The following is a 16,004-nucleotide window of genomic DNA, read 5'->3' on the forward strand; positions in this document are numbered from 1 at the left end:
TGTCCCTCTGCTGAAAAAGAGTGTTTGTAATGACAAGCCGCTGTTCTGCGCAGAGCTCCAACAGGAGGCACCCATTGTCGTTGCACTTGCCGACGCCATGTTTGCCGAGGATTCCTGGCCAGGTTTCTGAGTCTTTGCCGACGCGAGCGTTGAAGTCGCCAAGGATGACAACCTTGTCGGCTGTAGGGGTGCGTTGGATGAGGTTGCGCAGGTCAGTGTAGAACTTGTCCTTTTCTGCTGGTTCCGCCTGGAGGGTTGGAGCATAGACACTGATGAGGGTGATGCAACGCTTGTTTTGAAGGGGGAGTCGCATGGACATGATTTGGTCCGAGTGGCCTGTCGGAAGGTTTTCGAGTTTGGAGGCAATGAAGTTCTTGACCATGAAGCCTACACCAGATAGGCGTCGTTCATCCGAAGGCTTGCCTGACCAGTAGAGTGTGTAGCCCACGACGCGTTCTTGGAGGCTGCCTACATCTGCCAGGCGGACTTCACTGAGAGCGGCTATGTCGATGTCAAGTCTGAGGAGTTCATGTGCAATGAGGGCAGACTGACATTCAGGTCGGTGGCTGTCAGCCTTGTCTAGCATGGTTCTGATGTTCCAGCATGCTAGCTTGAGTTTGTGAGCATCTTTTGAGGGAGAGGACGTGGAGGGGGAGGACGTGGACCTGTCCTCGGGCCTGCGCAAAGGAGCTTTTGGGTGGAGTGCAGTGCGCGCAGTACTGGCCCCACCCTTTACACCCATGGTTCGTGTGCCATGGCCAAGCGAGCTGGGACGTGGCAGCGAGGTCCTTGGGTCGTAGGTTTTATATCGAAGTGGCCTTCTCCTGTGCAGGTTTATTACCCGGGCTGGAAGGGTCTGCCTCCCCTCCTAGGTCAGTCCATACTGCCCGGACCGGGGCCGAGGCCGCCGCAGCTCTCCCTGTGCCCGGACTGGGGCCGCCGCCTCCAACTCTCTGCCCGGACCGGGGCCTCCGCCTGCCTCACTCGACCGAGGCCGGGGCCGCCGTCTCCCCCTTGCTCCTGCCCGGATCGGGGCCGCCGCCGCCTACCCTTCGCTGGGGCCGGGGCCGCCTCTGCTCTCCCTGTGCCCGGACTGGGGCCGCCGCCTCCAACTCTCTGCCCGGACCGGGGCCTCCGCCTGCCTCACTCTTCAGTGGCACACTATACAATGCACTTGAGATAGCTGCATATGCCCGTGTTTGTTTGCAAATATCCAAGAGCCCTACACAGTTTCCACAGGCACAACTAACTTTTGGAATCAATTGGAATCTAACTGATCTCTTCTGTAGGGACCCAGTTAGTGACACACTCCATTTCAGAACCAGAGACTTGGATATGTAATCCAACTCAACACCCCTGCCCCGTTTTTAAAAAGTGCTGCACATCTTTCAAGTCGGATGAGAAACCTGGGTTTAACTTCCCTTTCAGATTGGTAAAATAACCCTTAATAACCATCTCTGATACTTGCCAAGACATCACATTTTTGTTATCTTCTGAACAGTCTTAGTACCATCCAGACATCATAACTAATCTTGATCATTTTTTCTTCCTCATGCACTCACCCTAAATAGCAAATAGAGATCTGAGGCCACGTCCCTTCAGAATTCAGCTAATAAAGCACTTCTTTAATTGAAATAATCTAGCTTAACTTGTGGAGGAGCCTGAGCATGTGGTCAGGGGATTCTTTATAATTCTCATATATTGTGCTTGCATCAAAGGCTATTTTGCATTTTCCATTGATGTTGTGATGCACTTTTTCAAATATTTAAGTTAGCAATTAGAAGCAGGTGCATATCCCAAAGCAGTTTTGACATTGCTTCCCTTAATTGCCTGCTCACCAAGGAGTTTGGATAATTACTATGAATTATGGGGCCATTAATAAAATAGCATGCAACTGTCATGCATTAGAATGCAAGGTCATCGTTGAAGTTGCAAATAATTCATATTTCATCCAATTGAAACATCAAAGCAGTACTGATTGTTGTTCGTTTTGTGCATTATACCAATCTATACAGCAATTCTACTCAAAATGGTGGTAGTGTTGTAGCCACTATAACTGCTTTAAGTTGCCTTAGAACTGGGCCGGCAGTGTACTTTTTAAAATACATAGAAGTCCTATGGAGGTCAAAAAGAGCAAGTAGTTTAAATGTTGGCAAAAATACTAGTGTAGCAGTAATTTAAAAATTAAAAAAAACAATTTACTGAAGGAATTCTGGGTTGAGTAGCATCAAGATGAAGGGTTCTGAACTGAAACTTTGATCTTTTTCTCCCACTAAGTTCCTCCAGCAATTTATTTTTGCTCTGCATTCCACCATCTGTAGTCTCTCATTTAAAGCAATAATAAAGACAATCTCATCAGAGCTTGTGGGCTCCAGGGAAGCAGTGGACTGACACAGAGCACCAGAATAAGAGAAGCCTGGCAGAGGACCCTACAGAGTAGACCACCACAACAGTGGACGAGCACAGACTGCTGGCAACTGGCTTCTGAAAAACTAGGTATCAGGACTAGGGTTCATCAGGGTGCCAATGGTGAGTAAGGCTTTGAAGGGTTTTGAGCACCAACAGCTTTGGAGGTTCAGAACTAGGAGCCAAGCAGGATGCCTTGAGCTCAAGTTCACTGCTGGAATGGATGGGAGCCAATGCAGTTACGGAGGTTACAAGAGCATAGGAGGTGACAGGATCTTTTGTTTCCTTTTCTCTGCAGTGGCACTGGTATAGTGGTGCCTCTTTGTGTGTCTTTACAAAGCAGACAAAGGAAAACAAATTGAGTACATGATGGAAAAAAAAACCTTAAATCTGTATTTGTTCACCACTGTGCTTAATCTAAAGGGCACAGTGTGCTTCCAATTTCAAGGTCAGGGTTTCCATTAGCCCAATTTTGAGCCTGCCTTCTTGCAACTCAAGTCATAGACATACTTGTTTGCAGTATGCATGGGGTGCTTTCCATTTCTTGCTCAAAATATTCCACCATAGATATAGTTAAAAACAGCAAGTGGTTTAAATTTTGGCAAAATACCAGTAGTAGTAGCCATTTTTTTAAAAAAAGCAAAAACAATCTGGTGAAGGAACTCAGTGGGTTGTGTAGCATCATGGTGAAGGATTCTGGCCTGTCCTGCCAAATATTTTCAGTTTTTATTTAAGTTATTTAAGATTGTGTTGCACAGAAATACATAATTATCTCCTGACTTGAATTTAGTTTGAATTCTACAAGACTAAATCACATTGATCCAAACATATGTGAGAGCATGTAGGAAGATCTGAGAGTTGTTTCCCTTTGATGCTCGAGAAACATTTGATTGACTTTGCAAAATTAGTTATTTGGATTTTGAAAAGAAAATTCTTCAGTGGCCAGAATCATAACTGACATGGAAAGTTTCATGTCTTTGTTGAAAGCCCAGTGGACCCCAAAGCCCAGCAGCAATAGAAATAATAGAAATTCACCAAGACATTGGTTACTTAAACAAGGGTTGCTTTTAATTTTCTTTAAACATAAAAACAGGATCAAACTTTAACTTATTACTATTAACTTAACCTAACAACCCCCTTCTAATTCTAAGTACACGTGTATGTAATGTGTATATGTTCAGAGAAGTTCTTTGATTCTCAGTCCAATAATTCACTTCTCACTTTTCCAAGTTCACCACTATCAGCCAGTTCTTATACTGTGCACAGAATTTAACATTGATGAATTTTCACCAGGCTCTGGTGCTTGAAGTTAAATAGTTACCACTCAGGAAGGTTCTGGTTGGTTTCAGAGAGATATTTGTTGGCTCATTGGACACAAACAAACTGAATTCCTCCAATCAGTCACTTCAGTATCTTGCCGAAGAAACTTGCCCCATCGTGGATTTTCCAAATGATAACATCTTCTTACTGGTCACCACAGAGTTCCTCTTGTTTCCCTTATTTCACTCTAGCCAGCCATTTCCTCTTGTAAGGACTACAAGGGTTTTCAACAGGCTGAACTCAGAACTCAAAATGGGGTTTTCAACAAGCCTGCCAGCTTGCCATGTTGCAGCCTCGATTGCTACTGTAGAACTCAGTTCTCTCTCTCTCTCTCTTTCTCCCCCTCCCCCCTTGTAAAAAAACCAGAACTTCTTGCAGGGCTCCAAACCCAATCTTTAAAAGATCAGATCAGTCTCTGCCTGTACATTGTTCCATTTGCAGCTACTTCTGAAGTTCCTTCCAGAGCAGCTCCATTGTCTTTTGCAAAGTCACTGGTGCCTAAATGTCTGGATTCAGTAAAGCTCTTGCATTTTAAATGAGATGTGAAGTGTAACTATCTATCTCTTTTAACAACATATACATAATATAACCTGTAACACCTGGAAATGCAGGAGTAGCGCATCAAGGTAATTTTTTTCAACATCTTCAGATAATTTACAGCTGACTTTCACTAACAAAGAAAAAAAAATGCATGTATGGTTTGGGAAGTTTTAAGAGAGAAGGGCCCATGTGGTATAAAAAGATGTCAAGAAAGACCTCAAGGCAAATCACCCAGGATGTTGTATGATTGTTGCTGATGAATGCAAACATGTCATAAAAACAGTTCTTGCGAAGTTCCAACAAGGTGTCAACTTTGCAACCAGAGGAGAGATTATCGTAGATCTCATCTACACAAATATCCTGAAGTATAGAAGGTTGCTTTCCCCCCCACAGCCCCCACCTCCTCACCTTGCATATTCAGACCGCTTCTCCATTCTGTTAATCTCTGCATACAGACCATTTGTAAAATGAGTCAAAACCAGTTCACAGGTAGATCAGGACCTGGCCAGAGAAAGCCGCAGCAGGACTGCTTCCTACAACGACCACATACACATTGATGAATGTATGAGCTCAGTGACTAGCTACATAGGCAAATGTACTGAGGATCAAACACTACACAGTCAAGACAAATTTTAAAAAAACATGTCTAGACACGGAGGTTCATGCATTGCTCAGAGCTCATGGTGCTGCCTTCAGATCAGGTGACAAGATGACATTGAGATCAGCAAAAGCTTAAATCTACCGTGCAATCAAGAAGTTAAAGGAAGGGTATGCACAGAGGATGCACAGACACCTTTGTGATTATTATTGTGAGAGACCAGTAACACTGAGATCAGTAACACTGATCATTGTGTGAGATCAGTATTACTGATCTAAAAGAAAAGTGAGGATTGTGAGAGATGAGAAAAACTGATATTGCAATATGAACATGAAGAAAATAAAATTGATACATAAGTAAATGAATGAAGCCAGTGCAAACAACATGAGATATGGATATTAGAAGGCAGGAAGCTGACACTGTCTGAGTAAGATAAGAATCTCCTACAGCAGCAAATTCACTGAATGAAGGAGAGAAGGACAGACAATTGAGAATAGAAGTAGAGTTAGTCTGAACGAGATAAGGGTCACCAAGCCCCAGATAGAATTAGCAAGGCTTGCATAAATAATTAGAAGACCTTAGACAGTATTAGCAAGTTATACATATATAATTAGTAAGCCATACACAGATTTTTCAAGTATGCATATTTAACTAGTAAACCCTAGACAAGATTAACGAACCCTGCAGATGAAGGGACTGTAGCCCTGAGAGTCGGGAAGGTGTGAATGGGGACAAGGGCTAGGATGTGAATAAGGACAATGGGAATAATGGCATAAGAAAACACCGACAGGATACCCCCTGGTCCTCCAAGTATACTGAAACTGCACGTAGGCAGGAAGGATTGCCTCTGCCAAACCCATCCAGGGGGCAGAAGAATGTAAGGGGGAGGGTATTCTGATACTGAAATTTACTGTATAAAAGTTGGGTGAGCCCCGGTGTATGTGTGTATTCCCATGGTAAGGGGAAGCACCCAACTTTGCATTGTTGTTTAATAAATGTTCTTTGTTCTCAATTTTTGTCTCGAGCAATTTCTTTAAAAGTAATTCTGTTTCTAACATTATATAGTGTGTGCATATGGGCACCATGGTCTGGAGAAATGCTGTTTATCAAGTTGTATATGTACAGTCAGATGAATAATTAACTTAAGCTTGAAGGTAAGGCTATGAAAGTTGGATTTAGGAGAATACCAAAGCTTTTTTTATACATCTTTAAAACAAGAAGTTAACTAGGGAGAGGGTAGAGCCACTCATTGATAATGGAGGGATTTATACGGAGTCAGAGGACATGAGTACTTTGTATTGACATTCATCATGAAGAAGGATATTGCAGACACTGAGAACTGTGTGGAGAATGTTAATGTGCAAGAAAATTTCAAGATCAGGGAGAAGGTGCTGGTTCTTTCAAAGAGCATTAACATGGATAAGTCCCGTGTCTGATGGGATTTTTTTTATTTTTGAATTTTAATTTGGAGATGCAGCATGGTAGCTGGCCCATGAGCCCAATGAATCTATTCATCCCATGCATCTTTGGAATGTGGGAAGAAACCCAAGCAGTGTTGGAGAGAACACAACTCCTTACAGCAGTGCATTTGATAGATTCAAATTTGGGTCGCTGGGACTGTAATAACATTTTGCTAATCTAATCTGGGATACTTCTCATCTTAATGAAAGAGGCAAAGAGAATGAATATCTTTTGTATCCTTGCTATCAACAGGCAAGGTGCTGGAGAACTGGAGAGTTGTTCCTTTGTTCAAGAAGGGAAATGGGTGAAATCCACAAAATTGTAGGTTAATGAGCCTTTCATCAGTGGTAAAGAAGCTATTAAAGAGAATATTTAGGAATAAGATTTACACACATTTTGAAAGGTATGACCTGATTAGGAACAGTTAGCATGGCTTTGTGTTGGACATGTCATGTTTTACAAAATTATTAAGTTTTTTGAGGAGGTGATGAAATGGTTGATGATGGAATGGCAATGGATGGTGTCCACATGGGGCATTTGAAAAGGTTCCACGAAGGCTGATCTAGAAGGTGAAGATGCATTGGATCAGTAAATTGATAATTTGGATTCAGAACTGGTTTGCTTGTAGAAAATACATTGAATTTTTTTCTCTCATGCATCAGATGCTGATAGTACAGGTAAACGATCCTTTATCTGGACATCTAAAATCTGGAAAGTTCCAAAATCCAGCAAGTGGGGACTGGCGGTTGGGGGTGACGGCCGGGCGACTGGAAGGGGGTGGATATGGCAGCACAATTCAGGTGGGCTTTCCGAAATCCAGAAAAATCCGAAATTCAGAACACACTGTCCCCCAAGGGTTCTGGGTACAGGATCGTGTACCTGAGTAGATAAAATTAAGAGGTATAAATAGAATAGAGTCTCTTTTACCCCTCAGGATCAAAATATCAGAAAGCACAAGTTTAAGGTGAGGCAGTGGAAAATTTAAAGATGATCTATAAGAGACTTTTTTAACAAAAAACACAAAGTATTAAGTACCTAGAACCTGTTGACAGGGTAAGTTGCTACATGCACTTCGACAAATGCATGAGCAAGCAAGGAATAGAGAGATATAGACCCCGTGTTGGAAGACTGGATTGGCATCATGTGTGTGATACCAAGAAAAGTGCAGAGAACAAAACAAAGGACTCTACATCACCTTTGTTGACCTCACCAAAGCCTTCGACACTGTGAGCAGGAAAGGGCTTTGGCAAATACTAGAGTGCCTTGGATGCCCCCCAAAGTTCCTCAACATGGTTATCCAACTGCACGAAAACCAACAAGGTCGGGTCAGATACAGCAATGAGCTCTCTGAACCCTTCTCCATTAACAATAGAGTGAACCAAGGCTGCATTCTCGCACCAACCCTCTTTTCAATCTTCTTCAGCATGATACTGAACCAAGCCCTGAAAGACCTCAACAATGAAGATGCTGTTTACATCCGGTACTGCATGAATGGCAGTCTCTTCAATCTGAGGCGCCTGCAAGCTCACACCAAGACACAAGAGCAACTTGTCCGTGAACTCTTTGCAGACAATGCCGCTTTAATTGCCCATTCAGAGCCAGCTCTTCAGCGCTTGACGTCCTGTTTTGCGGAAACTGCCAAAATGTTTGGCCTGGAAGTCAGCCTGAAGAAAACTGAGGTCGTCCATCAGCCAGCTCCCCACCATGACTACCAGCACCCCCACATCTCCAACGGGCACACAAAACTCAAAACGGTCAACCAGTTTACCTATCTCGGCTGCACCATTTCATCAGATGCAAGGATTGACAACGAGATAGACAACAGACTCGCCAAGGCAAATAGCGCCTTTGGAAGACTACACAAAAGAGTCTGGAAAAACAACCAACTGAAAAACCTCACAAAGATAAGCGTATACAGAGCCGTTGTCATACCCACACTCCTGTTCGGCTCCGAATCATGGGTCCTCTACCGGCATCACCTACGGCTCCTAGAACGCTTCCACCAGCGTTGTCTCCGCTCCATCCTCAACATTCATTGGAGCGACTTCATCCCTAACATCGAAGTACTCGAGATGGCAGAGGCCGACAGCCTCGAATCCACGCTGTTGAAGATCCAACTGCGCTGGGTAGGTCACGTCTCCAGAATGGAGGACCATCGCCTTCCCAAGATCGTGTTATATGGTGAGCTCTCCACTGGCCATCGTGTCAGAGGTGCACCAAAAAAGAGGTACAAGGACTGCCTAAAGAAATCTCTTGGTGCCTGCCACATTGACCACCGCCAGTGGGCTGATATCGCCTCAAACTGTGCATCGTGGCGCCTCACAGTTCGGCGGGCAGCAACCTCCTTTGAAGAAGACCGCAGAGCCCACCTCACTGACAAAAGACAAAGGAGGAAAAACCCAACCCCAACCAACAAATTTTCCGCTGAAACCGTGTCTCCCTGTCCCGCATCGGACTTGTCAGCCACAAATGAGCCTGCAGCTGACGTGGACATTTACCCCTCCATAAATCTTCATCCGCGAAGCCAAGCCAAAGAAGAAGATTGATAGAATCCCTTATCATTTGTTTGGATACTGCATTTAAATTTCTCTCAAAATTAATGTTCTCCTTTCTTATGAGCTCTTGAGTCTATTACCAGCCTTTGTATTCACCTACTTCCTTGAGAAACAGTATATTGCACCTTTGCCACCTCATTGGTATTGTCTTTCTAATTAGAATAAATTCTTTAATGGGGTCTAAATTGGGTGGCACAGACTCGTTGGATCGAATTGGCCTTTTACAGTGCTGTATGTCTAAATTATATAAAAAAAAATTTGAGTGTTTTGGACCAACGTTTTGAATATCTGCCACTATTTGTTGACTCCTCTTTCATTCTCATCTTATTTTCCAAATCTGCCTTGCACAAATCCAATGTCATGCCATTGGTAAAATAGAAATTTTCATTAGAAAAGACGACTATTAGGGACGCAGGGTGTTCTGTCCATTGCCAGTTTAAAGGAACTTTCTAGCTCTTGTGCTGTAATCTACACAGTTCTAGACTAAGTTCTGAATCAGGTCAGCCTGACTGCTGCTCAATTTGTTAATTCTGCAGAAAATAGAAGGGTCTGCCTGCAACTGAAAACACTTCATAACTTTTATTTTCCCCACAGGTTAATAATGATAGTGTCAATATGGAGGTTGATTGTGCAGCAACCTGTTACTAATTAATCTGATACAAATGGGACCATTTGAGTTACAGGTTGAAAAACTCCTATGATTCTCTTCAATGTCTTTGGGGTTTTTTTTAAAAAGAGGCATCGAGTACCACAGATTTGTCAGAAATAAAGTTAAAGTATAATGGGTGAGGAAAAGAATTCAAAGCTGGGCATGGTGTTCTTATTTCTCATCTATTTTTAAAAGCTGAATAACAAAGTATGTGTATTTTTTAAGCTTAGATTCCATCTTCTGTTATTCCATTTTTAATGAACTAGCATTTGAACAACTGGGCTTCAGGAACTCCCTTTATTAATTATTTGAAAAATAAATAGCATTAAATGTTTGCCCTCATGAATAAAAATGTTTTAATGCACAGCAGTTTATCAGTCTGTTTAAAAAAAAAACAACTGTGCTTATTATAAAAATTGGAAAACTGCAAAATTAATGATAAATGAGACTAATGGCATCGTTACTTCCAGATTGGCAGTCTGGAATTTCCACCAAAAAAGATATTTGGTAACCGGGATGAAAGAGTAATTGCTAAGAGACAATTCCTTCTGGAGGTGAGTATTGTTCATTCTTTATTCAGATTATATATACATCATTAATATAGGTTTAACTGTGACTTGTAAATATATTACTCCCATTATCAAGGATGTGAACATGTGATTTAATCTGTGGTCATTAAAGACTATCACCATTCTTAAACCTGGTTGTAAGATGTTAAAATTTAGTACATCCAGCAACTCCTTAAAAATGTTGTATGGGAACTTAAGGTTCCAAGTATTGCCATAATGAAAAATGCGTACTACTCGAACACTCTCCCTCAGTTTATTCTGTATATTAAGTGTTCAAACTTGACTTCCTGCATTTGAGCAGAACTCAAATTTCAATAGAAGTGCTGCTGTTGTCCACTTGCTTTTCTTGACTTCCCTTTATCATCTCTCAGCAGCTGGGTTAGCAACCAAGATCTATTCTGATCCCAGACTCTCACAATGGTCTTGACTACTATTTTTACCCTGTTTCCTTAATGGACTCCATTCCATTCTCCCAAAGCTCTCCAAGGTATCTACCTAATCTCTTCCTAGCCAGAAGAGAAGATGTCATAGCAAAGATAGAGTTGCACTTGTCCTCTCCTTCCCCCAAGCTTACTATACAGTTTTCACAACCTTCACCCAGATTTCATCACAGAACACATTTGGCAACCCCCTTCCTCAGCACTGAATAAATAAGACTTTGTGGTATACACAAGTGCAATTCAAAAGATGTACTGAAATTGCTAAGGGATCTTCCCATCAATGGCTCCTGGTTTCATTCTTCCATCTTCACCAACTACTTAAATTTACCATACAATACCTGCCCTTGGTATATTGATTTCCCCATATAGAGAACACAGACCACCAAAGCACAGTGGAGATAACCTTGCCAAAAGGTCTGTGAAGTTTCTATTGCACATCACTTTAGTTCTCCATCATGGTGATTTAAAACAGGATTCAGCAATTTCACATAATCCACCTTTTATGTTTATCAGAATATAGAGTTTCAATGCAAGGTTTTCTACCAGTTCCTCTCTCTGCACAAGTATTGCCAGATCAGCTGCATCTTTCCAGAATTATTTATATCTGTACACATTCACGCCCCTCTATTTACACTCCCCTAGCCAGATCGGCTATCATTAACCAGCAGTTTGTCTCTCACTTAAGTGACACCAACAAGTGTCACCTCCACTGTATCACCTATTTCTTTTGTATTGTCCATCTTCCAAATTGCTTACTTTCCCAGAAGAAAAATTGACAAATCCCTAACACTGCTTTCCTTCCACAACTGCTATTGAACCTGCTGAGCACTTCCAATTTTAATACCAGAGACTTTTTGGATTCTCTTTCATGTTAAGTATCAAACTTTTCATATTCTTAGTTCTATTTCATGTTAACCTGAATTTTCTCATATTAAGCTTGCCACATTCTTCAACTCATTAGCAGAACTCCTAATTCTTGTCAGAATTTATTAATGCTATTCCTTGACTAGCTTCTCTATTAAGCCACTCATTGGTCAGCCACATTTGGATATTTAAGTTGCCTTGAAGGATTCATTTGCTTTTCCAGGTTTGTCCTTTGCGTTATTCCTGTATCCTTTAAGACTACAAAAAGGATTGGAATCTCAGACCTGTTTTAAAACAGTAAATCAGGCTATTAAAGATAGTGTCTGCAAAGTTTTAAAAGACGATAAATATCAAAATGTACATTTAAAAATGCTCGTTCAGTTCTCTGGGTGTTCTGGCCTTCAGAAATATGACCTTCAATTCACAATGTACCATTAAGACCCTTTGGTTAATATTTTGAGTAGTTGGTTGGTGGGGTTGGGGGTAGGGTAGAATGGATGCAGGGCTGCTGGTCATCAGTCCAAGATGTTGTGCCAGTCATCAGGCAAATACATCATTGGGCATTCAAGTCACCTATAGTTACATTATTCTGAATAATTAAAATTGACTTAACTTTTTTAGAATTATGGTAATTATAGACCAAAGGGCAGTTATAGTCAGACCCTCCTTGTACCAGCTTTTCTTTAGAAGAGATCCAGTTCATTATACACTCCCATTCTTTCCCATAGATTTGCTTCCATTTTGGGTAAACCCAATTCTTCAAATGTAAACATACAGCACAGCAACAGGCCCTTGCAGACAATACCACTCAGTGGAGACCATACCATCTCCTTGCAAATGGCTCCAGGTTTGAACCTGGGTCACTGGCACTACAATTGTTTGACACTCTAAGTGCTGTCACTTTAACAAAAATTGCTTGAGTGTATTTTCACCCCTTTCAGACAGTGCCTTTCAAATCTTAAGAAGCTTCCAATCTATGCATGTGCATACTATTCTTCAGGGAAGAATTCTCAATATTTTTCTATGGATTATTTCATCAGTTACTCACTGTGTTCACTTGCTACCAATTCTTCTCAGTTCAAAAGCTTGCTTAATTTATTTTTTCAGATGAAATAATGTATTTTCTCTACTCTTCTTGCAGAGGTATCTCAAGAACTTTCTCACATTGATTTTGAATTCTCCAACTTCACCCCTGAACCTATACAAAGAGGATTTTACACTTTCAAAGCACACTCTATGTGAGTTTACACCATTCTTCAGGAAAGGAGTTTTTGACTTGAGCAGTCATGGGACAGGGTAATTAAATAAAACCAAACCAGTAAATCTTGAAATACCAGGACCAAAATTAGTGCCTTTTCTTCATCCAACCAAATCTTCTACATATCCAGACATCTCCAGTTTCCTTCTTTTGCATTGAAGAGAGCCACATACTACATGTACAGTCAATTCACTGTTTTCTTCCATTGGTTCTATCCATAAAGATCTACAGTAACTAAATACAGAGGCTGTATTTGTTAATATTTGCGCGAAAACAGGTGAAAATTATTAATTCACAGCCCTAGTCAAATTGTTTATTTAAGAAAAATGAACAATATTTTTTCATCTTAATTGCTGAATCATTAATTATATCAATAAAACTAGAGTCCAACTTCAGGAACTTTTTTTTGTTCTGAACAAGTTTACATGTTCATTGTGGTTCCGTAATGACCTTTTTGAACAAAATAAATGTGATTAAAACAGCAGCTGCTCATGTAACAAGTTTAGTTCTATGCATGGATGTTGGTCTGAATTTATAGATTTTCCATTCAATCTTTCAAAAAAAGGTACATTTAAAGATGTTAGGAGGTCACTTTGATTTAAAATATTAGGTAAAAATTCTGCATCCTCCATGGTCCACCTTAGCTGTAGCCAAACTTTTAATGCATTGAGTTTGCATTACCTTTAGAACATTTTAGAAATCATTTCCCAGTACAAAAACTTCAATAAATAAATATATTTATTGCAATCTAATTACTTTATTTAAAAAGTACTGCAGATGCAGCTAATCTGAAATGGTCAGTCAGGAAAGGTACCAGCAATAGAGAAAAAAGCCATTAATGTTTTATAAAACAAATTTTGATTTTTGTAATTTAGTTTTTCTTCCTTTTAGTTAGTGCACAATGTCACATTTGGGAAAATTAAAATTCAACTTTTTTTAAAAAATGCAGTGTAATAATGGTTGACATTCCCTGCAATTTTAAACAACCACCTTGATTCATGTATTTTAAAGTAGTAGAAATAGAACAAGGTATTGGGCTGAAATGTTAGTGAGTTTTAACATTCCATTCAGAAGTTCTGTTTGCCATGAAAGGTCACAGAATCAGGAGCCCAAGCAAAGCAAGTTTAAATGGAAGGTAAATGGATTTAGAAGGACCAGATTTGCTGATCAGCTTCCCTCCGCCAGCATTCTCAGAATCCGGCTGTATGGTCTCAGCAACTACTGGATTGAACTGCTGTATTGAGGCAACCCAATCAAAAATATTTCCTCTTTTCCACCAATTACAACTGAATTCACTTAAAAAAGAGACATTTAAAAATGTCAAATATAACTTTCCTAGTGTTTATTCAAGTAGCATCTTCACATACATTTAGAGAATCATTAATTGAATGAAACAAGTTAATCCCCAACTAATTGGTTATCCATTAATATTATTATCCAGTTTCTTAAGTATTTTACTAGGGATGTTTAGTTAGTGAAACTAAGGCCAGTCATGCAGTTATTTAAGACAATAACAACACTTCAAATAAATTAGCAAAAATTATTACTGTACTGACATTAGAACAACGTTCTTCTAAATTAAAATCTCCAATATTCAACAATTTTCCCCTCAGCATTTCAATCCAAAATATGCACGTACATTTATCTAGGCAATTGCTGCTTCCTTGCCTTTCCTTAATATCTAGCAACAATTCACAAATGGATAGTTGTGTCAAATCAAAATCTTACCCTTCAGAGCATTCCAATTTATTCTGATATTAAACAATATTCATGTTTGCAAGAACCACCACAAAATGTCAATCTGAAAATTATAGTCAATGAGAAGATAGGAGCAACTCCATTGTTTAATAGGAGCAGAATTTTTAATATAACAAGTGATCCAAAGCACAACTTCACAGAAAAATTATCCAGGATACATTTTATGTTGAAATCCAAGACATAATAAAGTAGAATAAAAGGAGTACCATCCACAAAAAAGGAAAATACTTTCCCATAGAAATGTGTTAAATCATTCCTAAAACATTAACTTTGCAAAGAGGATGGTAGAAACATGCCAAAGGTATGTTGTACTGTAAACACATAGGAGACTGCAGATGTTGGAATCTGAAGCCAAACACAATCTGCTGGAGGAACTCAGTGGGAAAAGAAACAATATTGAGAGAAAGTGAATGCTTGATATTTTGAGCTGAAACCTTTCAACATAACTGAGCAGAAGCAGTGTAAAAAGGACCAGGTTGGAGGGGCCAAGAGAGAGTGGGATTGCTGAATATGGTTAAAAAAAAGACAGACAGGCTGGGGTCAGAAAAATCAAACGGGTCACCTGTTTCTGTACCAACTTTCGGCTCAAGATGTCAACCATTCTTTTTCCTCCCACCGATGTTGCTTGACCTCCTGAATTCCTCCAGATGATCATTTTTGTGTAGTTTTTTTCACTTCGTTGAGTACCAACAAATGGGTATTGAGATTTCAAATTTGACATGCTTTGCACAACCTGATTAGGGAATAATAGCCATCGCTACTTTTGGTTTTTAGGTGAACTGCGCCTCATTGAGCAGCTACTGCCTCACAGCACATGTGGGTGGGGACAATCATTATATTAATTAAATCAGTTATGCTTGAGTTTTTTTTTTAAACTTGTTTTCATTTTTGCTACTGGGTAGACTTAATTAACAAAGAAACACAGCTCAAATTTCCAAGAACAATATATTAAGTTTTGTTGGCTTTTTTGTAGCAACTGGGAATTTGAAATTCAGTGATATTCAATGATGTAATTTATACACCATGTAAATACCTGTATAAATAATGCAAATTTCAGCCTGATTCTGCACGTAATTGTGTAATCATTTATAACTGCATCGAAAGCACTTTGTGCGTGTTTTTACAGTGTTTAAAATCTGTGCTATTTGTAAAATAAACTCACTGACCTCAAATAAAATGTCAAGATGAACAGATGTTCAGCATATTGCTTCTTGTACACAGAGACAAGTGCTTCATTTTAAAGAAACAGTATTTCAGATGTTTGGAAGTAAGATTCATTGTTCTCATGGGATGAATAGAAAAATTGCTGCATAGATTTTTTTTGGTATCAACACCATATGTGCCAAATGCATACCTACCTGGGCCACTAACGTTCAGTTACCGACATTGCACACCATCATCTAAGAAATAGAAATAAATGTTTTTCCTGGAGTTGCTGCATCATCAGGCCACCCTCATGGAAGTGTTTCCCAGTTTGATAATTGTCTTCCGTACTAAAGCAGCCATCTGCCAGCCCCACTGGGAGCACGGTAATTAATCTTTTTAATCCATTGCATGAAACATTGTGAACATCCATGGTTCATGAA

General features: G+C 40.1%; 1 protein-coding gene and 1 long non-coding RNA gene across 8 annotated transcripts in view; one reads left to right on the plus strand and one right to left on the minus strand.

The window, feature by feature from the left end:
* kif16ba (kinesin family member 16Ba) overlaps window positions 1-15,611 on the plus strand; it is a 200,215-nt gene extending 184,604 nt beyond the window's left edge. For all 7 annotated transcript variants that reach the window (XM_069931784.1, XM_069931783.1, XM_069931787.1 and 4 more), the window contains 2 exons: window positions 10,000-10,083; window positions 12,544-15,611. In XM_069931784.1, coding sequence (XP_069787885.1) covers window positions 10,000-10,083; window positions 12,544-12,702 — 243 coding nt within the window. In that variant the 3' untranslated portion in view covers window positions 12,703-15,611. The remainder of the gene's footprint in view (window positions 1-9,999; window positions 10,084-12,543) is intronic.
* LOC138760760 (uncharacterized) overlaps window positions 1-16,004 on the minus strand; it is a 98,607-nt gene that overhangs the window by 35,525 nt on the left and 47,078 nt on the right. The window lies entirely within an intron of this gene.

The sequence above is a fragment of the Narcine bancroftii genome, chromosome 4, assembly GCF_036971445.1.
Source record: "Narcine bancroftii isolate sNarBan1 chromosome 4, sNarBan1.hap1, whole genome shotgun sequence".
NCBI classification, from domain to species: Eukaryota; Metazoa; Chordata; class Chondrichthyes; order Torpediniformes; family Narcinidae; genus Narcine; species Narcine bancroftii.